The 27,570-nt window shown below is 37.9% G+C and overlaps 1 protein-coding gene across 1 annotated transcript in view; it reads right to left on the reverse strand.

Moving 5' to 3' along the window:
• Positions 1-21,122, reverse strand: part of LOC105386920 (myosin-VIIa) — a 38,475-nt gene extending 17,353 nt beyond the window's left edge. The window contains exons 1-2 of the mRNA XM_011557574.3: positions 20,895-21,122; positions 4,695-4,743 (exon numbers count right to left, since the gene is read on the reverse strand). Of these exons, the coding sequence (XP_011555876.2) occupies positions 4,695-4,712 (18 nt within the window). The 5' untranslated portion in view covers positions 4,713-4,743; positions 20,895-21,122. The remainder of the gene's footprint in view (positions 1-4,694; positions 4,744-20,894) is intronic.
• Positions 21,123-27,570: the final 6,448 nt, after the last annotated feature.

The following is a 27,570-nucleotide window of genomic DNA, read 5'->3' on the forward strand; positions in this document are numbered from 1 at the left end:
GAGCCTCTGCTGAGACACACCTTTTCGGCTTACTACATATACTTACCAATTATGGATCATTCTGTATATTTAACCAAGATTCAACAATTCAGGCTAGTTTAGCTATGCTGTTGTCAAACCTAAAGAATAACACGAAAGTTCGCAAGGACAATATTATTGCTTCCCCACGTTAAGTTCATTTCTTGTGAATGGTCAATTCAAATTGTCGTAAAAAGCTGCGGACTGCGGTCCTTACAATGGCGGGCGGGGACTGTTCAATTCAATAAAATTTCAATTGCTTTTCTTCATTTTCACATGGCTGGTTAAACTACACATTCCAAGGGCTCTTTGATAGTTTTGAATTGACTGGAGACATAGAACATCGCGGACACCACATTCTTGATTATGGTTGTCTCTTTTTTGCAACACTCATCTTGCTCTCCCACAAGGTTGAAATGTAATAAAATATTAAAATATCTATACTATATTCATATTCAAAATAAGTAAGGTAGTTACTCTTATCTCATAAAGTACAAACTAATTCACACATTCTAAAAGTTTCCGCCTTTTTGAAGCTGCGGTTTAGTTATTATCGTAACTAGCATTAGCGACTAGTACTACATAAATAACTGTACCTAATAATAAATTAAATATTAATGTCAGGGAAAAACTTGTATTCAACTGCAGATCAACCTTGAACTTGAACGTGAGGTGAGCGGAGTAATTTACTCTTGACCGAAAAAGATGTACGTTTTACGTAATCCTAACTAATATTATAAATGTGAAAGTAACTGTGACTGTCTGTCTGTTACTCTTTCACGCCAAAACTACTGGACGGATTTGTATACAATTTGGTATACATTTATGGTCTAGACCCTAGTCTGAGAAAGAACATAGACTACTTTTTATCCCGGAATTCCCACGGGAAAACTTTTTAAGGCGAAGCGAATCTCGCGGGAACAGCTAGTAAGTTATAAGACTCTATGACACGATATGGATATGTCGCAGGCATCTGGTTTAATCTCCTATTTGATTGAACCGCTAGCCCGTTCATTGGATGACGCTATTTAGTTGTATGACTAGGCCGAACGTTGATTGTACAAGCGTCACAAAACGTCCAACTAGTTAGCGGACTTAAAATCAGTCAGGTGGTGAATAAAACAAATATGGCGTCTAACAGCGAACAGCTGACACAAAAAGCACTTGTATTGTTATTTTTTGCAAATAAATTAGCTTTAAAGTGCGTTATTTATGTTAAAATAGTGTGACAACATGGATTTACCTATTATAACACCGCCGGCGGATAGTTTCAAAGAAAAAAATGTGCTGAAACTGGATAATTATGAACAACAATATCAAGGTACGTTTGGTTAATTTGTGAGATGAGAGCTTTGTAACATAGTCTATTTTGTTGACTCTTGTCTGGTTATGTTCATCCTAACCAGACATTACAAAGTTGCTATACTATATCCCATTTAACGACTTCGCTGAATAACGTTCAGTCAAGACGTTGGACGTTACAGTCAACCACTTGACGAGTTGTTCTTTAGTCATTCAACTGAGTAGCGTCATCCAATGAACGGGCTAGCGGTTCAATCAAACAGGAGATTAAACCAGATTATTTATTTATTTATCGTATGGCTCCACTGGCTACACAAAACAATATTAAAATAAGAATTTATACAGGTCACTAAAAACTACAATTATTTAAATATGCAGTAGCGCTGCTGGTGAGGTTGGTGAAGTCATCGGCAGGTCCGGCATATTTTGTGATAGGACACTCGAAGACGATGTGGTCTATGGTCTGCTGTGGGTGTCCGCATTCGCAAGCTGCTGACTCGCTCCACCCCCACTTATGCCAGAGGTATGCACAGTTGCCTACTCCTGTTCGCAGGCGGTTAAGTCGGCACCAGACACTCCGCGGTTCACAGAAGCCAGCTGGGCGTTGGGTTGTGCTTGGTACAAATAGTTTGCGAGATGGTGGGTTTTCGCTCCATTCACTTCTCCACGCATCGCCAGCTTTCCACGAAGGGTTGTATGTGTGGAAGCTCTTGGCAGGAGGGTGACGTGACTTAAGCCGTGTCTTTTTTAAGGGCTCAAGATCCTCGTTGATTGGCAGGGTAGGGTTTCCTAGGATCTTAACCATCTCACGGTTGAGGCAGGCTTCACGGCGAATATGGGGTGGGGCAATGTGGCTCAGGGCCGGGAGCCAATATGCAGGGGTGGGCATTAGGCAGCCTGATATAAGCCTCATTGAGTGGTTCAGCTGGACATCCACCATCGGGACGTGTGTGCTGTTCTTCCACACAGGCGCACAGTATTCAGCCGTTGAGTACACCAGAGCCATGGTGGAGGTTTTAAGGCATGCAGCGTTTGCTCCCCATGTCGTGCCTGTTAGTTTTTGGATGATGTTATTCCTGCTCTTTAGTTTCCCTGCCAACTTCTCCAGGTGATGTTTGTAGGTGAGACTTCTATCCAGGGTTACCCCCAGGTACTTGGGGTAGAAATTGTGTCGCAAGATGGTTTCTTGGAAACTCACCTTAAGCTCTCTATCGGCTTGCTTATTGCAGAGATGGAAGCAGCAGACTTCTGTTTTTGTTGCACTAGGACAGAGACGCCAGTTTCGGTAGTATGTTGCCATTTCCTTTAAATCTTGCTCCAGTATTACCTCAGTAGCTTCAAAGCTTTTATGCTGTGGGTCGCAAGTGCAAGGTCGTCTGCATAGCCGAATTTCTGCGAGGTGGTACTTGGAAGGTCGTGTATGTATAGGTTGAAAAGTAGTGGTGCCAGCACTGAACCCTGTGGTAGCCCATTATTTAAGACTCTTCTGTGGCTAGAGCTGTCCCCCAGAAAGACTTGAAATGGCCGGTTCGTGAGCGCGTCTTCCAGCAGTCTGTATAGCCTCATGCATGGGATGGTTTTCAGGAATTTGTAGAGCAGTCCCTGTCGCCAAACAGTATCATATGCGGCAGTAAGATCCACAAATGCAACTGATGTCTTCACTCCGCTCTGGAAACCACTTTCTATATGGGTCGTTAAGGCAAGAACTTGATCGCAGCAGTTACGCTTTGGTCGAAATCCTGCCTGTTCCTGTGGAATCTTCTCGTTGATTTCATCGGAGATTCTGTTATATATTAGGCGTTCGAGAAGCTTGTAGACAATGCTTAGCAGTGCAATGGGTCGGTAACTGTCAGGTCTGTCTTCCGGCTTTTCAGGCTTTAGTATGGCGATTATCTTGGATCGCTTCAGTTCTGCGGGTATTTTTCCAGATCTCATGATGTTTGTGAAGAAAGCCGCAAGCCACGACTGTGTGCGAGGGCCGCAGTGTTTCAGAAACTCGGGAAAAATGCCATCATCTCCACAGGCCTTATCCATTTTAATGTGGTTAATCGCAATTTTGATTTCGGCGATGCTAATGGGGCCGCTGTAGTCATCGTTGTTATTTGCCTGGGATTTTTCTGCCTTTAGCTTCTGGAGGATTTGACGTGTGTGAGGTTTGTAGTTTGGTGCTTTTGAAAGGTGGACCATCCGACTCGCTATGTCATTTGGGTTAACTTGGGGTTGACATTTTTTGGGTGTTTGTCCTGTTGTTAGCCTTCGTAGAGTGTGCCATGCTTTTTTACTAGAGTGCGTGAAATTCATGCCATCCACCATTTTTTCCCACTTTTCCTGACGCGCATCATCCAGGGATTTCATGAGTTCGTAAGCGGTGCAGCTTTCGCCAGTTCTATTAAATTCATTCCATAATTCTTCAGTACTTTCATTCCAGCACGGGATATACTGTTTCCTATAGCCACGGGGAACAGATTGTTTCGCGACAGCCATAAGCAACTTCTTAAACCTGTGGTAGTTTTCTGGCTTGGGCTCAATCCATCTTATGCATTCGTCTAGTTTGTCTCTGTATTGGGTCCAGTTAGCTTTTTGGAAGTTCCATCGCGGGCCTGGATAGGACGGGATGATGGGTATTTTCAGTCCTATTTCCAAGATGACAGGTCGGTGTTGGCTTTTAGGAAAATCGGGTAGTATGGTTTTACAAGCTGGTACTGGGCGATTTTCTGGATCTTTTGAGGTGAAAACCAGGTCTGGATTATATTCTTTACCCCAGCGAGCAGATTTAAACGAGCCTCTACTTTTGCTATCGTGCACAAGGAATGAGTTTGTTATGTCGCCCCAGTCACTTATATTCTTACCATTGTCATCAATGGCTCTGTAACCCCAGCTGGTGTGGTGGCTGTTAAAGTCTCCCATGTATATGGAAGGGTGACTTAGTTCTTGTAAAGCCGGATTGGGCCAGCGGCTTTTTGGTGGTTTATAGACATTACAGATCTTAATTTCACCCAGCTCGATCGACGTTACTGCAATATTTTCGTCATTTATGCTATTACTAATAACAGAAGATGATTGTATAATTGATTGATGCACATAGGTTGCTGTGCCATACTGCGCATGGTAGGTTGCAGCGACTAAATTATAGCCAGCTATATCTCCTCTCCTAGCGAGTTCTATTTCGTTGGCCGCATGTGTCTCTTGAAGTAGAACGATATCAATATCATTGTCATATAGTATCTTTTCTAAACCAGATGCCTGCGACAGATGGACTGATTCGATTTGTTTGATGATTTCAACACAGATTGTGAATGTAGGGTAACTATAGGTAGGTATATATTATACATAGTTATTTATTCGCCATTAGGTAATTTAATGTAGTAACATACCCTGGTAACGATCACCATGGTGTCGACGGCATGTGGTCACCGGCACGATCTGGAAATAATAAATTTGCTATTAGATTATACATTACAACTTACAAGAGAAAATAATAAAAAAAAACTTTTTTTGACACAGACAGCAGAAATATGTATAATCTAATACAAATTTGCTGTCGTCGTCAAAAAAGGTGTTAAAACTTAGCTAATGCGGGCCTTTGGCTAGCTAAAAGGACAACGCGTTGGTATTTCAGTGGAAGCCTTTTTAATGACTTTACCATCGATTAATAAAGACATAATGGCCTTCCTCAGAGGTCAATTACGGTATTTACGGCTGGGGTTCCCCTACAATAACCTCCTACAATAGATAAAGGTGCCCAACGTAAATTACTGTCTACTTTTCTGGAGTGTGGAGAAACCACCTCATCAACACAAAGAAAATATACCAGTACACATAAAAAAACTAAGCTTCTGCCTGCTAATATTTCTACAATTAAGTTCTTAATTCCACCCGCCCCTATCTATTAATTCACTATCGTCATTACAATTACCTTAATAAAGAACCCCATAATTAACTTTAAGAACCTTAATGGATAGCAGACAGGTCTTTATGAGCCGCATACACCACCATTGTTCTCGGAACACTTGCTTTATTTACACTTATTGTATTAAAATAAGTGTTATGCTGCAAGCTTGTGAGGTGAAGGCCGTCCTACATGGCACAGCATCAGGTGAATATCTCGAAATAGCCACTCTCAGACCATGTAATAAGATTAATATTTGAATGGTATTGTTGCGTCTAAAGTGTAGTAGATTGCCATTGTTGATTTTGCTTTCATTGTTTTTTGTCGGTATTGTTATCGGGAGCCCTAATGAAATGGTGAAGCGAAATCTGGCGTGACGTGATGAGCAGGTGTGGTCTCACTGATGTAGAGAAAGTCGTCTTCTAAATTGAATAATATGAAGTTTTACATAAAATATTCTTGTCGTTGAATTTTATAGTGAATATGTGAACAGCGTCACATTAATTCTAGCTGACGATAGTGTTGATTACTATAGATTTTCCCCGCGAGCTTCGTCGGAATACCGAGATGATTAAATAGCGTACCTACATACTTGTTGTATATTTTCAACTAAATCTGCTGACATATACCTGTTTATTAGTTATTAGTTCATTACTAACTAAATAAATTATTGTATGGTGCCTTTAGGATCGCCACCGAAATGTGTCTGTAAATACATGAGGGGCTCGAATAAACGCATGCATTTCCTAGAACCTAGACAGATATAAGTACATAACGAATCTACGAATAAGGAAGTATACCTTTTGTGGCTATTACTCTACGGACCCATAAACTGGTGACCTTAAAACCATAGAAATAAATGACTATTTATTTATTTTTATTTTATTTATAGAGTCACAGAGCAGTGAACCTGTCAAGTACCACCACAGAGTAGTAATGCGTGCGCGCCCATTCCCCGCCATAATGAGCACGTGCGCGACGGAACTCAGCACCGGAAGTGCTTTATCTAGCTGCCGTACATCTCCACTGTACATAATAGTATGTGGAATGTATTTGTGTAGTAAAATTTACTATTTGACTGTTCTATGGCAAGGATTTATGTACGGAACGTGATGTTTCTTAGATCTGTGAATGATACTTTTTATGAATTGGAAATCGTGGTTTGCAAGTTTATCCCGGAATCGGGAATGCCCACAAGGGCACATTTTAACGTCAAGGAATCGCATAAAATTTACCGTCTAGGTATAAAATTGGGCCAAATACTCGTAATCAACGTAAGACAGAGAGAGAGATAGAAGGAGAGAGACGTTGATAATGGTAATCCCACAGGCGGACGTCACCTACTGAACAAGCGACTGAAAACTAATCTAACTGGCTAATTCTTTCATCACTACTCTAGGTCTACTGTAGTCACTAAGAACGACGACTTGCTAAGAAGACTTATTGGCTTGTTATGTTTTTCCTATCGTGCTCATCTATTATCGTCATCACAATCAGAATAGCATTTTCAAGTGCCATTTTCTGCTAAAACGAACAGAATAACCTCGCAAAAACAGCATGAATCTGGAACAATGATCTAAATGCTGTTCCTCTAAAAACAATAGAAATGGTTGCACGAACTGTTTCTTAAGTATAATATCAGGGCCATACTCGGCCCATGCTAACGTTGGACCGGGTAATTTGTAGTCAAAGCTACCTACTTAATATGATTCTGTATAATATTTTGCCTTTTCTCTGTTATTTCTGCATCAGATTACAAGACTATGAGCCACGAACCTATTTAATTCGATAGTCCAACAAAGATACCAGCATTAAATAAGACAATTAATATTGAGGTTTTTAATGCACATATCGATCATGTACTCAATAATCACACATCATTGGAAGTTACGCAATCACAAAGACAATTAATTACTCGTTGGGACATTCCATTCAGTTCATAAACATATTTTTATTTTTCATTTAATACTGGCCATAAAAAGACAATAAAAAAAAACATTCGCACAGTTCTTGCAAGGAGGTTTCGAACTATCAGAGTGCTTAGTGCGCGCCTAGTGATACTGGCCGCACAGAATCTAGAAAAAAACAGTGGATGCCACTGCATTCGATATCCGTATTCGCCCGAGAGTGGCATGCACTAGACTGGACAGATCCGCTATGTAACGGCGAAAGTACGAGCGCAGACTGCGCTAGGACTGTCCATATATCCCGTTTTGTTCATTGAATTCAATGTTGTATACAGTCGAGTCGTCCATCGCATAGGGTTCCCCGAACCGGCTGGGTTTAGCTTTGTCATTGGAATTTAATGTCATGTTGGTACCTAGTTGGTATGAAGAGAGTTCTGTCTGAGGTATGATTTGATTGTGTATTTTTTACATTACTGGTATCATTAATAAATTGTGGTTAATTGAACGATATGCCATGAAATGAACAGTCGTATTTAGCTAGCTAAGTTTTTTTCATACATAACATCTTAAATCCATAAACTTTAAAATCTTCACATCTGTAGTTTACTATGTCCCAAGCGGCGTAAAATCCACGACACTAAACAGCGACTAGCATCCGAAGTCATCCATCACCCAAATGCATTGCACAAGATGGCATAAGCTGCCGGCTGTCAGCTGCAATACGCGCTGGAGCGTGGCTCCACGGTTCAGGAGGCCCGTGCCATATCTCGGTGCATCAGCCCTACAGTTCGGCCCCTTAGGTTGGCAACACTACCGAGTGCTGGCTGGAAAAACGAAGAAAAACCTCCGTTATCCGAAGGAGGTTATAAAGATGTGGACGCGTCGTGCTATGCTGGAAGTTGAATTTGAAAATGGAATGTCTTTTTCTTTTAGATCCCTCAAAACATTGAAGAATATTAAAAAGATGAGACAGTTGGGTGCAAATCAACGATAGCAGTCTCCACTGTTCTTACAGCTCCTATAAAAATGCCGATAATTACTATGCATTGTAATGAAAAACTTGACGTATTAATCGACTTGTCGATATATAATTCATTAAAATTTCAATCTGTCGATCACCTATTTATAACCGATTGCAAAATTGTGTTCACAAGCAGCAAAAACTTCTTTAAAAAATACGTAAGCCTATCGTGTTGTTGTTGATATCGGACATATTGTTGCGTTCCGTTAACAGTTTGTTTAACGTAATGGCACGCATGAATGGAGCGTTTCCTAGCGGGAAGTGACAGGAAACGACCGTCCTTTTTAACATGTGTGGTGAAACGAAACGCTCATTAGTACATTGATTGCATTGTTGTCAGTTTTTGAACAGCCGCTAGTCGTTTCAATTTATTAGATTAGGTTATATCATTCGATGGACATGTGCCTCATTCCTGGAGCACCACAACACTGCACTACCAGCTTAGTACATGTAGAAGTTCATCGGTTACACCAGTATCAGTAGTGGGACAAGGGGCGTCCCACTCTTTGTTTACATATCGCTCGAAACTCGACATCTTCAAACAATTTTACTATACAAACTAATCAAACGACAGTAAAAAAATGTACCAAACTGTCGCATGAAAAAGAAATCTGGGTGATATGCCGGCCAAGGCCGACGGTGTGTACTAATGAGAAGATCGTCTGATAAGCCTCGTCAGCGGGACCGAAAAAATGTCTACTTTGTATTCTGCGCCGGCGCAGGTCGAGTCGACGATTATTTGACACACTTGCTGTGCTGTCCGTGACGGCATTTGCGAATTTTTCCGCAAGAGAATTTGGGGAAAATATACCTGTTTATTGAACACTGGTACTTAAATATGTATGTATTTGTTATTATCTATTTTCCAATCATTTGAAATAAAACTCATGGGTAATATTAGTATTCTTTTCATACAACATTCAGAAGTTAATTCGGCGAATGCAAACTTTACCTAACCAACACCTATCTAAGCCCCGAATGAGCTAGCCTTTTCTCACTTGTTTTGACAAAGGCTGTTATAGTTATTTTTAAATCTATCTTCAAACACTTGCGAGAAGTCGACAATAGCTTGTGTCAACAGTGAATCCGCAACGCGTGACGTTCTGTGTGCACAACACTCTGTGTCATACTTACGACCTCTTTTACTAGACCTCCCTCGCCCCTCGTCCCTGGTAATTAAAGGGGATATTATGAGGAAGGCTTCGAGTATTCAGGGCTCAAGTCTCGCTGGTGGGCGGTGGTGGAGACACGTTAATTATCAAGCAAGAATGCCGCTCAGCAGTTCTTGGAGTCGGAAAGGGATAACTTATATTTATTCTTATTGAGTTAGGTGCTGAGTAATTTTCTTAGAAATCAGATAGTTAGTTAGTTAATAATCAAATACGACGAATATTTAGATAAGTATATTTATGGCGATACTATATATTAAATTTAGTACCTAGATTGGCTAGAATTTCAACTATCCAAACATTTTGTAAGTATATCACGTCGTAATGAGCCTTGGCTAATCGACACTCACACTCCTATACAACCGCTATTGCTGATCTGCTAAAAGAATCTGTTAAATGTTAATTATAGGCTCAAAGCTGAATCTCATAAAAAATATATTTGTCATTGAGATAAATCAAAGAACTATGTAATGATATATAAGTCAATGAAGCTATCGATGTTTTTAACAGAATCACTCACTTGATTCTATGAAAAGCAGGAGGATTAGTCATAAAGGCTGAAAGGATGGCGGATTTGGATTACAGTAGGCAGACTCTGTGAAACAGTTATCTCAAAAACTCTTGACAAAGACTAGCCATACTACCACTTATTGCATAGCATTGAAGGTTTTGTCATATTTATACCTCACATTTAGTATAAGATCTTCAACCCAACCAAACCCCGTTACCGATGCTCTAAGTCTAAAGGCACATAGTTCGCTATGCCTTAGTAGTACAAACCTTTCAGAGTGCAACTGTGAAGAATTACTTAGAGCAAATAGTATAAAGTATCTGGGTGTCATTATAGACAATCAACTTAATTTTAAAGAACATATCACTATGATGACATCAAGAGTAAGAAAACTTATTTCGGTCTTCAAAAATATTCGGCATGTAGCTAGTACAAATATATTAAAAATGCTCTATTATACATTATGTCAATCCATAATTTCTTATTGTGTTCTGGTCTGGGGTGGTGCCGCGAAGACAGATCTTCTTGAGCTAGAACGAGCACAACGTGCTGTGCTTAAAGTAAGCTTATGTAAGCCATATCGTTTTCCTACAGTAGATCTGTATCAGGTTGCGGATGTGTTAACTGTTCGACAGCTTTTTATTCTTCAGGTAATACTTCGCAAACACAAGTGTCCATCTGATCGAAGTGTAGGCCAACTAGTACGCCGTAATTATAATATATTTACTATCTCAGGATTTAGGACTCAGTTTGCTCAGAGATTTTTCTGTTTTTTGGGAAGTTTTTTATATAATAGGATAAATAAAAAAATTAGCATGTATTCAACCACTACTCATAATTGTAAAATATTGTTAAGTCATTACCTAAAATCATTGTCTTACGTTGACACTGAAGAACTGCTTGCAATTGTTAAATAATTAGTAACTATTGTAAATTATATGTTACTTGTTTTTTTTTTCATTTCCAAATTTGTCTTTGTCTAGATTTAGGTGTGTACGCACTCATATAACAATAGTTCCAAGTCACAATTGTTTTTAATGGAAAGGACCGTCGCCTATAACACAGGTTATCCTAGTATAGGTGACGGAAGCGGCCATTATATTCTAAAATGTATTTACAAAAATTACTAGTGTTAAAATTAATCTTAAGACAATATGTACCTTTTTCTTTGAAATAAAGATTTTATTTATTATTATTATTTATACTCTCAAGAGCAAAGATCATAATCATAATTTTCCTTTATAATTTACTATGATTTGTTTATCCATTTACCTCATTTGTAATCTCCAGATTACATTCAATGTTGTTCACAGTTACCGTAACCAAGGAACATTAGTACTTAATACAGTAACAATAATACCGTGTACCTATTTAAGACCTATTTGTAAGTTGACATAGCATAGTACGTATAGTAACTATTGATTTGCACTGGTGTTCATTCATAAGGCTTCCTCGCAGGCGTTCTACATCCGACTGTGACACGAATAAAGTTAGCTACCAAGAGTAATCATAGTTAACTATAGATTTACATAGTTTGTAAATACATATATCTAAAGGCCACATTACTTACATTATTACCTATCAAAAAATATTTCAAGCACAGGTTTACCATGTTACTTTCCTATTTTCAAATTATTAATTTGAGACAAGAATTAAAGAATTTTATTTTACGTTTTTCAGTTAAGTAAGATAATCCATTCCAGTGGTCTAAAATTGTGCAGAATTTATTTAACTGGTATTAGAAATATAGCTGAGTTATGAACTTTAATTCCTTATCTAGGTTTATGTATTGACCTAGTACTACGTTCTCCTCATTCATCATACTAACACCACCACCCACTTCCTAACCAAATCATACACATTTGTATGCACTGAACAACCTTCAATAACAACCATTTCACAGATCCCCTGAGATAAAACTAATTAAAATTCCAGCAACACAATTAGACGACACATTGAATCACGAAGTGTGATCCGTATGCGCAGCCGCACGCCTTCATGGGGGGTCACTCATCCTAACTAATATTAAGAATGCGAAAGTAACTGTGTCCGTTACTCTTTCACGCCAAAACTACTGAACGGATTTGAATGAAATTTGGTATGCATATGGTCTAGACCCTGAGAAAGAATATAGGCTACTTTTTATCCTGGAATTCCCACGGGAAAACTTTTTAAAGCGAAACAGCTATATGACATAAGTTTCAGAGCGCTGCTGCACGAGCCACGGCTCTATCTTGTTGTATTAAACGTGCCGATTGCACGACAGCTCTCGTTCGTTCGTATTTCATGATCATAGAATAACCCTCCTGCACCGCGTAGCCAATCGAAAATCATTGCGGCCGCTGGACATTGACTTCTATAAATACCTACTATAGCATTTAATATCACCACAATGGGGAAGGAAATGCAAGTATCATCATCAATATAGAATTAAGCGGATTCAGGTGCAAATGATCGCACCTTAGTAATCAACCTATCAGATGCATATCTGCAAACGACATCCCATACGACTTTGCCAAAAATCGCTTATACACGACTTATTTCCTCTGTTTGGCAATGTTTTGGCTGCCTAGGGCGGCCTACGTTCGATGGATCTGCAGTGAGATACCAAAGTGCAGGGTTATGAATTTCATGGCTATGCGACAGTGAAAGCCGGCGCCGGCAATCATGTTCATTTGTCCGTCGCACGCAGTGAGTTCGCAGTAATTGCGTACGTTATTACCGTACTTGCCACAATGCTGATTTCTCGCTAAATAATATGACACTAAACGTTCACTTGTTTATCTTAAATGATACTCAAGCTTTGATGGTATCGAATTTTCATAAGTTTTGATGTATACTTAATTCTATAACTAGGATACTTATTAGTTGATATAAGTAAATGTAAGTAGAGAAAGTTCTGGTTAATTATGCCAATGTAGTCAGAAATCGTATGTTTTTTGTATAATATACTGTTTATTATGTAATTTTTCTATAAGCACAATGCTGGTTATTAAAATGTTTAAGGTTCTAGATTTTTTCTAGAAAAATCTATCTACATAAGTACATATCGTAACTACCTATTCGTATACCTTTACCTACCAAATGCTAAAATGTATTGAGGCGTAGTAGGGATAGCTCTGCGGAAAAGCTGAAGTTACATACTTACTTTAAACTACAAGCGCATAGGTAGGTATATTAACATACTAAATAATAATGTTCTCCTAGCCGAATTTCGACTACGGCGGCCAATCTCATTTGAGATCAGCCATCTACGCAGGAGTAGATTATAGTGCGCAAATGTGTGCGCAGTACACAGGAGCACTCTCTGTTCCATCACTCTCATAACCCAATGGGACGGATTGACCGACACGACTGGAGAGAGCTAGGCGCAGGACCGACTGCTTTACATGCCCATCCGACAGCATGGATCGTTTCACTGTTTCGGACATCAGGTAATCAGCCTTCTATGTCCTAACCAAACTTAGAACCAAAATTTAGAAACACAAATTGATGGTCCCACCCGGGAATCGAACCCGGGACCTCTGGGCCATGAAGCGAAGCTTCTACCACTAGACCACAGAGGCAGTTAACATACTAATGGTCATTATGATAGTAATCGCCAGTAAAGATTTTCTCGGTATGTATTTGACAGTAAATACTTAAGTAATAGCTGTGTCGTAAAAACAGTTGCAACTTCCTAACTTGTAAGTTCCGACATGCCTCAAACTATGCTTTCTAATGCCATAGCTTTAAAATGATACGTGGAAAAAAGTGAAACTAGAAGGAAAGCCTCTACTCATAATAACTTAGCAAACCAAAGATAATTTAACATCTTAATAACATGGTTTTGAGCTTTATCTTATAATGCTGACCGAAAAATAAATGAGATGTTTGGTATATATTAGTCTATGGTTCTGAGGTACAAACTGTAAATTTTCTAGTTTCTTGTATTGCATTGTTATGCACTTTCTGAAACTTGTAAGGTTTATGAGCACACGACTATAACTCAAAACGTTTTGACCGCCAGCTGAAATACAATGGGGAAAGTCTCTACAAAGCAGCTGCCCAAACGTATGCAAACTGCATCTTTTTTGTCCAACTTATTAACAGAACGGAAATTTAAACGCTAAAGAACAACTAAAGCAGTTTAACCACTAGGGAGCGCTGGTTCAACAAAAATAAGTTATTGAAATAAAAACTGTACCACAAAATATTTTTATATGGAGGAAAGTACCTACCTACCTACTCGCATATCATTCTAATGTTTTGATACGGTTATGTTATGAATATAAAACTTGTTTGCCAAACTGATCTAACAAGTATCTATAATTTTGTCTATTAAAAGACCGCATCAAAAATGGCCGGATCGAGCCGGATCGGAGAAACGAAATTATTTGCCAATAAATGGCTTTCTAAATAATTCAATCTGAACTACAAGCGTGACTGCAGATGTTTTATTCAAGTTCATTGATGGACAAAACTCACCTTGAGTTCTTGACCTTACATTGGGACCCTTCAGAAGTGAAAGTATTATTCGTGTGGAATCACAAATTGTCCGACGGAACCATTTTAAACATTATAAAATTCTTGCCGCGTTCCATGGGCCTGCTTTCGCGTAATGCCTTTAGGGCAAATTGGGGTATCATTGTTGAGAAAGTAAAACTGCTAAATTTACTGTAACGAATGTTGTATAATAATTTCTTGTTTTTCTGTGCTTGTACATAGAGTAAGCACGTATTTATTTATTCTTATTCTGTATGACTGATGAATTAAATTATACTTAAGGATCGTTTTTAAATATTTAGGTATACCTTCGTAACTTTTTGCTATAGGCATTAGGAAATGGTTAAATAGCATTTTGTAATTTTGGCTGTAGATTTTAAATGTTTTCTTACAGTTTGACGAATGCATATAAAAGGTACTTAATTTTAAGAGTGTTTATTTTCATATCTATATGCTATACTTAAAATTCAATTCCATACACAATTTCAAAGCGTCTACGATTTATGTAATAATAAAATATCAACTCATTTCTTCACAGGAAACACATCTAGGCACTCATTTTTTATAATTTGCATATTTTAAACGCCGCTATTTAATATAAAGTTCCACACCCAAAGCCTTAAAGGTTATTTTTAATTACCACAGCCATGATTGAGGCAGAACAGCATAAACATAACAAAAGGATAAAAACGAGAAGTATGCAGGAGCTGGCTGGATTTATAACGAGTTCTAAAGGTTGGCCGATTTGTAAAGCAACAAGGATTTAATAGCCGTAAATAATGGTGTAAAATAGAAGACTCACAAAGTGTATTATACTCTTTACTTTGCGTGTGTGTCTGTACCAATTTAGTAAACTAATCTTCTTTTATATAATATATATTTACTTCAATTTATTTCTATAATAGTACATAGATGATTTCCAAAAAATATATGCGGACGAAATTGATCTTCCAAAATGTAAGTTCTTGTCCTGCGTTGATGTCTTTTGTATGGGGGTAAATATGCGAATGAAGGTGCTACGAAACCAGGCCACATATTTTCGTAGCACTTTATGGTACGTTTGTTTACTATTTATGGCTTTATTAGACTTACCCGACTCCGAAGACGTGCAACACGTTTTACTTCTACTCGTGATTTATAATCATTAACTAGTAAACTAAAAGTATTACCCAATTTTAAGAAAGTGAAATAACAAATATAAGTGCAATTTTACAAATATCAAAAACAATATTTGGTAAAAATTACTAATTACAAGTGTTTTAAGAAGAATTAAATACCGCAGAGCGTGACATACAGTGAATAATAAGGTTAGTCAATCCCTCCGAACGAAACGCGTAAGCGACGCGTTTTGCATGGCGCTTACGACGTTCTGGACACAGCCTCACTCTAGCGACGACCAACATACCGCTATTATAATTTAACTGGCAGGTAACTTGCTTACACTTCGGGACTCGCTGCGTATTATACCTAATTACCTAATCGGTACACTATTGATTGCTGCGGGACGCGGACTGTGACCGCTCTGAACAACTTACCAAAATGAATGCGGAAAGTTTAGAAAAACTGATCGATGAGAAGATTAATTCACTTCAGTCCTTCATAATTAAAACTATGCATACAACTATACTGGGTGAATTTAAGAAAACTATTGAAACGATGAGCACTGAATTTACTCAGGCTACGGACTTTTTAGCCGCTGAACTAAAAGATGTCCTCATTAAACTCAAAACAGCCACAAAAACCATTGAGAACTTAAAAAATGAGAACTCTGTATTATCTATCAAAGTAGCCGACTTAACTAACCGTGTCGCCTCAGTAGAACAACATGCTCGTGAGTGTAATGTGGAGATAGACTGCGTACCAGAAAATCGTAACGAAAATATCATTGAAGTGGTAAAGAAAATTGCACACACTGTTTCGTACGATCTCGCCAATGATGATATACGTTCGTGCTTCCGGATCAGCAAGATGAATAAACAATCTGACAGACCGAGATCTATCATCGCTAAACTGCCCAGCTCTAGATGCAGAGATGAACTACTCGCGGCTGTTAAAGTCTTCAACAAGTCGGCTCCACACTCGGACAAACTCAGTACGTCTCACCTGGGAATACAAGGCGATAAACGATTTATATTTGTTTCTGAGCATCTATCGCCCGTAAACAAATCACTCCATGCTGCTACCCGTCGCATTGTCAAGGAAAGGGGACTGAAGCACTGTTGGGTTCGTAACGGTCAAATTCTTGTACGCAAAACCGACTTCTCTCCTATCATTATAATAAAAAATTTAGAAATGCTTAATAATTTGTAATATAGGTTACTTGTATAGTTTATAAGTTATAATATTTTGTTAATAATAAGACACTCATATTTTGCATAAGAAATGGCTTCTTTAAATGTATACTACCAAAACCTTAGAGGTATGCGAACAAAAACCGATAAAATTAAAACCAACATTCTCTCTTCAGATTACGATATAATCATTTTTACTGAAACGTGGCTAAATGACTCTGTCTATGACCATGAATTCATTGATACGCGATACACTGTACACAGACGAGATAGACCCTTAATTAACTTTAGAAACAAAACTGACGGCGGGGGCGTGCTCATTGCAATCCGTAAAGAGATTATCACTGAGACAAATATCCAATCTGAATGTGATTGCGAGCTGATCTGGCTCTCAATACCTGTAAATAAAAAAAACAAACTAATTAACCAGTACTCAACCATAAACCTTTGTGTAGCCTACAACCCCCCACCACTAAATCATACATATAGCAACGAATTATGTCAAAATATAACACACACCTTGAATTACCGTACCAGCGAAAACTCTTTTAACCTAATCGTAGGTGATTTCAACCTTTCTAGAACTAACTGGGGTCAGTCACCCGATACACTATATTATGTCCCTGAGCCATCATCTAATCAAATTGAAAAATGTGTCATTGATTGTATTAATTTCAACAACCTTTTGCAATGTAACGGTATCACTAACACATTAAATCGTACACTGGATCTCGTATTAACCAACTCACCTGAATGTTTAAAGGTAGATCGCTGCTCATCACCTCTCTCAGTGATAGATATACACCATCCTCCATTGGATATAACAGTACGTATAACACCTAGGAAAACACTTCAGCCTAATCACACCACTTCTTTCAACTTTTACAAAGCAAATTACGCGGAGATAAATGACAAAATTGAACACGTCGACTGGTACGCGGCACTAGAAATAGAAGGCAACCAAGATATAAATATAGTCGTAGATAACTTCTACTCAACACTAGAGACCATCTTCTTAACACATGTCCCAATGAAAACCCGCAAATTCTCCATTTATCCCATTTGGTACAGTAAACCGCTAATAAAAGCACTACAAGAAAAATCCAAATATCATCGTAAATACAAAAAATACAACAATCCTCTGGATAAACTTACCTTTAACTTGCTTCGTAACCGCTGCGATAAACTCACACGACTATGCTATGCTAAATATAAAGAAAACACAGAAAAAAACATAAAAACTAATCCTAAGTTCTTCTGGAGTTTTGTTAAAAATACTAAGAAAAATAGTAACTCAATTCCACAGACTATGAAATACGGGGAAAAGGTAGCCACCGGAGGCCAAAACATATGCGATATCTTCTGCGAATATTTTAACTCTGTGTTTGAACCTGCCACTGCTATAACACCCGCGCAGATAAACTATGACATAGCAAACCACTGTCTCTCCTCCGTGGCTATATCCGAATCTGAAATACAAGCGGCTCTCTCTAGAATAGACGCCAACAAGGGATCAGGTTCGGATAGCCTACCACCTTATTTTTTAAAGCATTGTAGAAAAACCATTTCTAAACCGTTATCACTCATTTTTAATCACTCTCTTAAGTTAGGCCAGTTCCCAAAGAAATGGAAGTTAGCTCACGTGGTCCCTATACCGAAATCAGGCTTCTCAGATAACGTTACTAAATACCGTCCAATTTCTATCCTTTGTGCTACTAGTAAGATATTAGAATCCATTTTAGTAAAAAAACTGTATTGGCATGTCAAACCTTATTTAATAAATGAACAACACGGATTTCTCCCCAAACGCTCTACCGTTTCGAATCTTGCTTTGTTATCTAACGACGTCATGACAGCACTGGACGCGGGGCTTGAAGTGCACACAATCTACACCGACTTCAGCAAAGCGTTCGATGTTGTGGATCACAGACTGTTGCTGGACAAGCTATCTCACCTCGGTATACACGGATCTCTTCTGCGATGGGTAAATAGCTACTTAAATAACCGATCTCAGCTTGTTGCATTGAACGGATATAAATCCAAAATACTTTTAATATCTTCGGGAATAGCTCAAGGATCACATTTGGGGCCCTTATTTTTCGTTATTTTTATTAATGACATCTTAAAATCCATCCGAACCTCTAAAGCATTACTATACGCAGACGATTTAAAAATTTATAAAACTATTAATAACATTAATGACTGTCATGAACTACAGCAAGACATTGATAATCTAACAAACTGGTGCAAAAACAACAATATGAAACTAAATACATCAAAATGCTTCAAAATGAATTTTACCCGCAAGCGATCCCCAACTGCATATACCTACTCAATCGGAAATGAAATCTTACCAACTGTTTATAGCGCCCGAGATCTTGGTGTTCAAGTCGACTGCTCATATAAACTTGTCATTCATGTAGAAAAGATAGTCGCCAAAGCTAACAAAGTCCTAGGATTCGTCACTCGGAAAGCAAAAGTATTTCGTGAACCCGAAACATTAAAGCTACTTTACAATTCTTACGTCAGGTCTATATTAGAATACTGCAGCCCCGCATGGAACCCCGTGTACGCAATACACAGTGACAGGCTAGAAAAAGTTCAGAAACGTTTTATGTATCATTTATCTTACAGTCAAAACTTATGTCGCACACTTACTTCATACTCGACACGACTGGACTACTTTAAAATGGACACACTAAAACAACGACGAGACCGTAATGATCTAATATTCCTATTTAAACTATTGCATGGCATGATTGATTGTCCCGACCTTCTACAAGCAATACGCTTAAACGTACCTAAAGTCAAAGGCAGAGTCGTTAAGCAAAATCCTTTTGACCTACCATTCTCCAGAACTAATATGGGTCAGCATGCTCCTGTGTATCGAACAATGGAACTGTATAATAAATTAAAAGATAATATTGATATATATTCCACCTCTATTTCAGCCATAAAATCCCTAAAATTCTGAATTAACTACAATTAATTTCGCATGTTTCTAAATTATAAGTTTATAGTTAGTTTATAGATATAGCTACAAAAACCTAGTACATAGGTACTTTATTAACAGTAATTTACCTAAACAAGGCACTTATTTTTTTGTTTACTTTACTTAGTTAAATAAGTCTGTTTATTTTACATTTAAGTTTTCTTTACTTACCTACTCGTGTTGTGGTCGCATGTATTTAGAAAGTACACATTACAATAATTTTACTCTAGTTCTTGAATTGTTTTTAAAAGTGTAACTTATCTGTTTTGTGATCCTTAAATAAATAAAAAAAAAAAAAAAAAAAATAAATTCTATTATTTAAAGAAGCTCAAATTTGTTTAAACAATTGGACCAGTTATGCGGTGCTCTTGAGTGGCCTGCTGGTTGAGAGAGCTCAATCCAATATTTACGGTATGTGTTTATTTTAAACCGGATTCCAGATCGCACTTGATACTTGATGCTCAATGACGTTTATATGACCACTTCATCAATTTGTCTCTCATGATTTAGTATCATTGCGTGTCGCATTTAGCCGCTTAGACATTATTAGATACCTATACATAAACATAAGCCGTGTCTGTCTGTCGCTCGGTCGCCGCAAATGATAATGAAGGTATCCAGTTCCGAAACTGGTTTCTTCCAAATTCACATACGAATGTTCATTTCTGGCGACGACAACTTTCTCAAATATCTCTCGCACTTGGAGCGCCTATCATTCAGATAATAAGCCAATTAAACCCGCTCGGTGATGAGCTGATGAGTCCAAGCACGCCGCGCGTTCTTTACATCTTCGGAACATTTTGTTTATGTATACTTCAACCTATTATACCTATTATTATTTTCGATGGTGCTTGTGCAACGTTCTGCCCCAACCTTAATGAAAAGTAGAATCCAACAAGACTCGAGCGTTATTAACTAGAATTAAATTGGGAACGCCGCTGAATATTTACATTAGACACTCTCTAACTTTCTTTCAACGGTAAAATGCAGCGCCTAATTCTGTTAGTAACAACTTCAGCTCAACTTGTGAAGTGGGTGCTTTCTTCCACCGGTGACGTGTGATGCCATCACTCGACACATCAGTTATCTGGTGTCATAATTCACGGGTAAACACGAGCCGGGCCGACGTGGAAGGAATCTCGCACCGCACACAGTTGAACACTTATTCGAAACATAAACTAATATCCCCAATAGCATCCACCCTACCCGTTACATTCGAAGAGAGTCAGACGTTGACACTCGGTCACCTGATCAACGGAGTAAACAAAAGGTCACTGTCTGTCACGTTGGAAGTGCGGGCGAAATTTACCGTTAACACCGCTGATCCGCTGGAATCGCCTGGCGTCGGGGGATCAGCTGCGCGTCCACATCGTCGCACTGGGGATCACTTGGAATGCACTGTATGATGTAATTCACTGCACTGGGTCACCGGTCACAGATGCTCGTACATTTCGTCGGGCGTGTGTCGTTGGGGACAAGTGCCGCGTCGCTCGGCCGCGGCGCGCTCGGAGCCTGCAAGTGCGTTGGAGCGTAGAGCCTAACCTACCTGTCCCGCTTGCGTGTCGCCGCCGCCGCCGCCGGCCGCCGACTATGGCCCTGCTTTACCGACGGCGCCGACGCCATCTTTGTTATAAATATTTTCTTATTTACTTCATAATATTTTTATTTTTTATGTAAAGACATGTTTTTGAAGTAATTTGCTTGGGATATAATGTTTTATTATTTATTATATCGAATCTACAAAGTTTATTGGTATGTTTAAACAGCAATATATTTTTAGCACAAGTAACGCACTCTGTGAATACTTGATAGTACTAAAATTATAGTTAGAGTTCATTAACTTAACTTTAAGGCTGTGTTAAGTTAATTGTTGTTCTCATTCAAACAATGAAACTGAATTCTCTCGGCTTTTAAATTGTGAGTTTGAATTTATCTTCATTTTTGTTTGTTAAATTGTAAAACAGTTAGTAGCATTTACTATTGTTGGCCTTACTAAAATAAAGTTGATGTTATGCTTGATATAGATCGTTAGTTCAGGCTGTTGGAAGGTTGAATTGATAAGATAAGAGTTGATTCACAGTCTAAGCTACAGATGGCGTTAAATTAATTTCTGATACAATATTGAGTTGTATTCACAATCTTTTTCAGAATTCTATCTAATAATCTAATAATATCTATTTCTGTACACAGGTTCTACAGGATGGAAAAGATAGCAACGCAAGGGTAAGTACCATAATTGTAGCACCCAAATAAAATATCTTTGAAGAATAACATTTTAATTAAAATATTGTTTGCATAATTTTACGTTCTTACATCCGTTTTTGAAAAAAAAACATCTGTATGACGGTAAATACCTCGTGAACCTAAATATTTTATTTTTATAATGTAGTTTTCGTAATCAAAGTTCTAATTAATTTTAAGAAAACATGTATTTAACTATAGTGAAGTATAAGTAATTATAACATGTGTGTAAATTTAGGTTGCTCTTTCAAAAGGTCTAGGATAAGAACACCTAAAATTTACTCCTTCCTAATGTTATATTTAACTGGAAGGAATAAATGATTGTAAATTGGCTAATCTTAAGTTTATCTCAACACCTTACATATGCCGTTACATGTACTTGCATAATATAAGTTTACCTATGTACTTACATGTGTATTGTACCTATGTACTTACAGTTACATACCGGATTTGCTCTTGACACTGATTAGTGGCCTTTCGAACAAATATAGCAAACATTATGAAACATTGTCTGTCAATAATATCTGCAAATTTACCTTATTATACCTTCGATCATTTTTATCGAAATAATTCGATGATCTTAATGAATATATTTATTCTGGTAACTAACTTGTTCACAAGTGTTAGATTGTGAGAGTAATGGTTTTTCCTTAAATATTTTCTTAGTCTAAGTTTTGATGTTATCATTATCATCAAAACTTAGGCTCATTTGAGTTTAAGCTGGTATTAATACGTAGTTTTTTATCTATGGTATTGATTGTTGGGTATTTAGGGGACATTGACCTGCCTCCTACTTGCTCACCGTAAAATCCCACCCTGTATATACCTACATATTATTTGCTGACGTCACGAAACATGTTTATATTTCCAGTTATGCAGTTGCTGTGACACTAAAATATATGTTATTGGTTTTCATAAAACGTTTTTTTTTGTTTTTAATATAACACCTGGGTCCGATGGATCCTTTTGGCAACAATGATAAAAAGAGCAGATCTGTAAGTTACATGATACTTTTTATGTGAAGTTTCTCGCAACTTTTATGAATGGAGGTTTGTTTTTTTGTTATTTATTTATTTTGCACACACGTAATCACCGCTGGACAAATTAGGTAGAAAGAATTATTGTATCTTGGATTTCCCCGAGCAAAATATATGTACTTAGTGGGTTTTTTGAGTGACAATCACCATTAGGTACATAAAATAAACAAAAGTTACCAATGGAAAATTATTTACAAATTCTCAAACATTACAAGTAAAAACTATGTTGCTTATATTTTATCCTTTCTATATTGTAAATTGGAAGAAAATAGGCACCGAAAGTATTTATTTCGGCTATGTTGTAAACTACATAAGTATATATAACTGTTACAGATGTCATGTTATCATTGTTATTGATTGTCTAGCAATGCAGGTTATTCACTTACATATTTTACTAGTAAATGAATATTAATTTAAAATAATTAATCTGACTTAATCGTGTCTAACAGTTCCTGATGGGTACAAGTAAAGACACTTAAATGTTATCTGCAAATGAACGGTATCCTTGCTAGTTTTGAGCTTATATGACTAATTCATCAAGGTTCTGTTAAAAAGATGCTCTGGGAGTTTCTTTCGATTTTTTTTTTATTTAACTCTATTGTACATATAATTGATATAAATGTACAAAGGGGAGCTTAATGATAAAAATTTCTACCAGCCAACTTACAACATACCTATAATGATATGAGAATCTAAAGATAAGATAGGTACTAGATAGATGAGGTACTAAAGGCATTCAGAGTACCTAGATAGTTATGATATATGTGAAGTATAATGTATTAAGTACTACGTTAGAATACTTACCTAATTATTGTAATTTTATACGAACATAATGATCATAAGAAGCAGCGGAAAAAATATGCTTAGTACATACCTTTATATGTATACTGCCGGATCAAAGATAATTAACAGTTAACCAGGAACTAGGTAATTTTAGTAACAACGTACCTTAAAAGTCAAAATTGATTATAAAAACTAAAGTTCCGCAATATACAGATAGCTATGTATTCATCGTTCTATCAATTATATATTTCAAATTATTATTAAGTACATTGACATGATTTGGTTTTAAATATTGGGATTCCGTGAGAAACACGGGCAATAAAAAGACTTATATTTCTAAAAGTTTGTAAGTACCTACTTCATGTAATTGAGTGTCCATAATTATTAAAAATTTAAATTTTGGGTAATATGGATTATTGTAATCCAACACAAAACTTTGAGCTAGGAACAAAAACTGTGAATGAAAGTTCTCGCGCGTTGATGTCTTTTGTATGGCCAAAATATTTCGCAGTTTCCGACATAAAAATTTTACTTACTTACTTACTTACTCCGCTGGCTCAGCGACCCAAAGTGAGTCTTGGCCTCCGATACAAGAGATCGCCACTTCTGACGGTCCAGTGCAGTCTCCCGCCAGTCAACGACTTGTAGCTCGCGCAGGTCCGCCTCCACCGCGTCACTCCAGCGGTACCTGGGCCGGCCCACCGGTCGGCGCCCCGTCGGACGGCCCATGTAGGCTTTTTTTGCGCTACGATCTTCTCCCATTCTCTGGAGATGGCCTAGCCAGCGAAGTCTGTGGGCTTTTGTTTCTCCCACTATGTTAGCCCCCGCCATCAGATCTTCCAGTTCGGCGTTTTTCAGGACTCTCCAGCTTCCATCGGGTCTCTGTCTTGGGCCAAAGATCTTCCTTAGGACCTTCCGTTCCGCCACCAGCAGTTTGCTCTCTTCTTTCTGCGTTAACGTCCAGGCCTCACACCCGTACATCAGTATCGGTGTATAAAAATTTTATACAATTTATATTAATTACGTACAAAACTCAGTAAGATCGAAGAAGAAGATATCATGTAAGATCCCACAGGTTTATTCGATAGGTAATATGATTTTTGAATCTAAATCGTCGCTGTTATACGTAGTCTAAACTTACGATAAATTGCACAAATGGTCATAAAGATGTGCTACGTAGTCAAGGTACATATTTTATTGATATTTACGAGCTGAGATTTTTTCCCCGAGCGCATGTGCCGGATCTCGCAGCATGCGCAGGCGCATCGCACGCGCATACCGACGGCCAATTACGCGCATAGCTATCAACACTGTTGCACAGAGCATGCCTACCCAGTGGGGAAGCTTCGACGGTATCTTCCGTGCCTCTAGCTGGCAGTTAAAAAGTCACGTGACCAACAATGTTTCTATGGAAAATGAAGATTTTTTTTCGCGAATTTTGACATTCTGATTTGATTTCCGGGTTTGGATATAACATGCTGCACACGTAGATTTTGGCTTAGTATATCCTTTTTGCAACACACTGTATACATTTTAGTTAAGTGAGAGACACGGCGTTAGGTAGGCTTACTACAAATCTAGACACAAACTAGCACAGTTTACAGAATAAAGAGGAGCAAAAATGCAGCTGTAATTTTGGTTAAATTTAAAATGTAATTTAATTACCATGTAACTACCTAAGACCATAGATCATAGTCTATTCGAACACTAACTATTTACGAGGCAAGTGTACGATAGATCCTCTACATACTTACAATCTTTCTTGACATATATTAATCGAGATAATTATAGAAGTTATCAGACTTCACATTATTATATTCTCATTAATTCACTTCATAACCACTGACGCTTATTAAACCATCTCATGGCATAGTTTAACAATAATAATTAATAAATCCTACTCTCAGAATCATCGACTCGACTGGAGTATCGTCCATATATCGCATAATAGGTAGGTACACGTATACAGGGTGCTATTTTATCTGGCAACAAGGTTCAATTGATTTGACAACGGGAACATCACTGATAAGATAATTGGTAAAATGCAACGTGTTACAAAAGGCTATTGCAATCCAAAGTCATACCCGGCAACATATATTCTAAAACGTTTGTCTTCAGAATGCCCTACACAACTAGTAACTCATATTAGAGATGACAGCGCATAATTCAATACCAACTTTGCTACATCCTGTATTTACAAAGGTATTCGTGAAGATGGTCGTTTGCAAAAGGCCAACAGATACCTACACAGTGGCGCTCGGCTCGTATGCGGAACTAGCTCGCGGCTATTATAGAATTATAGTGTAGCCGGTGATGAGATAATGATCACAACATAATCAAATCAGTTACAATTAGCCGAATGCCAACGATGCCCCCCGCGACGCCGCCGCTGTTAGGCGCGCGACACACGGGTGACTGGACTGAAGTCAGCGACTGCGACCGATGGCTTCAATATGGCACTGAAAGTTTCTGAAAGATCGTTTTGTTATAACATTCAGCTGCCACGACACCGGTTCGTTATCGACGTACATAAACGTCACGATATCCCGATTCGCCATAAATACGGCGCTGTGATTGATGGAACGCACATTAAACGAGTTTATCGACGACGTCAGTAACGATCCCATGTAGCGGCCGCAGACCCTCTTAAAGATTTTCATTTCTATTATTAATTCGTACAACGTGAAAGCCACTGTCATATTGCCACAGCTTAGGGCGTGCAAAACCGGAAGGTTTTCAAAACCGGTTTTGAATTTTCGGTTTTCAGCCTCAAAACCGGTTAACCGGTTTTTCACCGGTTTTGAAATTACTTATATATTTTTTGGCATAAAGTACTAATTAAACAAGGGACCCATATTCTTAGATAGAGATATCCACAAAACATACGAATAAATCATTTTTTATGATATACTTATCTGTTTTTAATCAACCATATGACAAATTAATAATTTAGTGAACAGGAAAAAAAGTTAAATAAGAATTATCATAGTACTTACTGTTATCACATCTACAAAAACTGTGTGGCACCTTAATGGTGTTTTTATATCGTTCTGTTATCATCAATAATTGTATATTTTAAACATACAGGCAGATTCTGAAAAAAAAAACATTTATCGTCTGATTCTTACGACCACTCTATAGTAGCAGTAAGATGATGAATGTTTTTTTGATGTATTACAGATTTGTTCATATCAACGCAACGAAAGAAAGCCTAACTCATTGATGGACACGACTGCATTTGATTAGAAGTCCTCAACACTTCATGAAAAAAGTCCATAACGTCGAATGCAGTCCCCGCACTTGGCCTAATTATATTTTCAACAACGGTCAATGCAGTCCTGTTTTACCTAGAGTTTGTATGAAGACCACCTTGTTGTGCTTTATTGGGCAAGATTTCAACGTTATAATTATGTGCACCCAGAGTACCTTTTATTCACACAGCAATAAGTTTTCATACAGCAAAAAGTGTGAACTCACACGCACACATCGCATCGGTCACTGACGTCGTGTTTGCTTTACTGCGCCTAGGCAGAGTGCCGGCATGTGCACCAGTCGTCGTCACTCAATTTCCATACAATATTTTAGTGCTTTTTTATGAGTTTCACCATTAATCTAGTGTCCATCAGTGTGCCAACCGATATACAAATTCTTTTATTTTTAGAGTTTATGGGTTCAGCTTCTAATGTATGTAAAAAAGTATATAAAAATACGATCAAAACCGGTGAAAACCCGGTTTTCGGTTTCCGGTTTCGAACTCTCAAAACCGGTTATGAAAAACCATGAAATATTGTCCGGTTAACCGGTTTTCGGAAAAACCGGTTAACCGGTTTTGCACGCCCTACCACAGCTGCAGCTGCCCGAAACTTGGGATTTCGTCAATTGAATCTTGCCCCCCGTGTTGGCTGACGACAAGGCGGAGTCGAC

The sequence above is a fragment of the Plutella xylostella genome, chromosome 4 (assembly GCF_932276165.1).
Source record: "Plutella xylostella chromosome 4, ilPluXylo3.1, whole genome shotgun sequence".
NCBI lineage: Eukaryota > Metazoa > Arthropoda > Insecta > Lepidoptera > Plutellidae > Plutella > Plutella xylostella.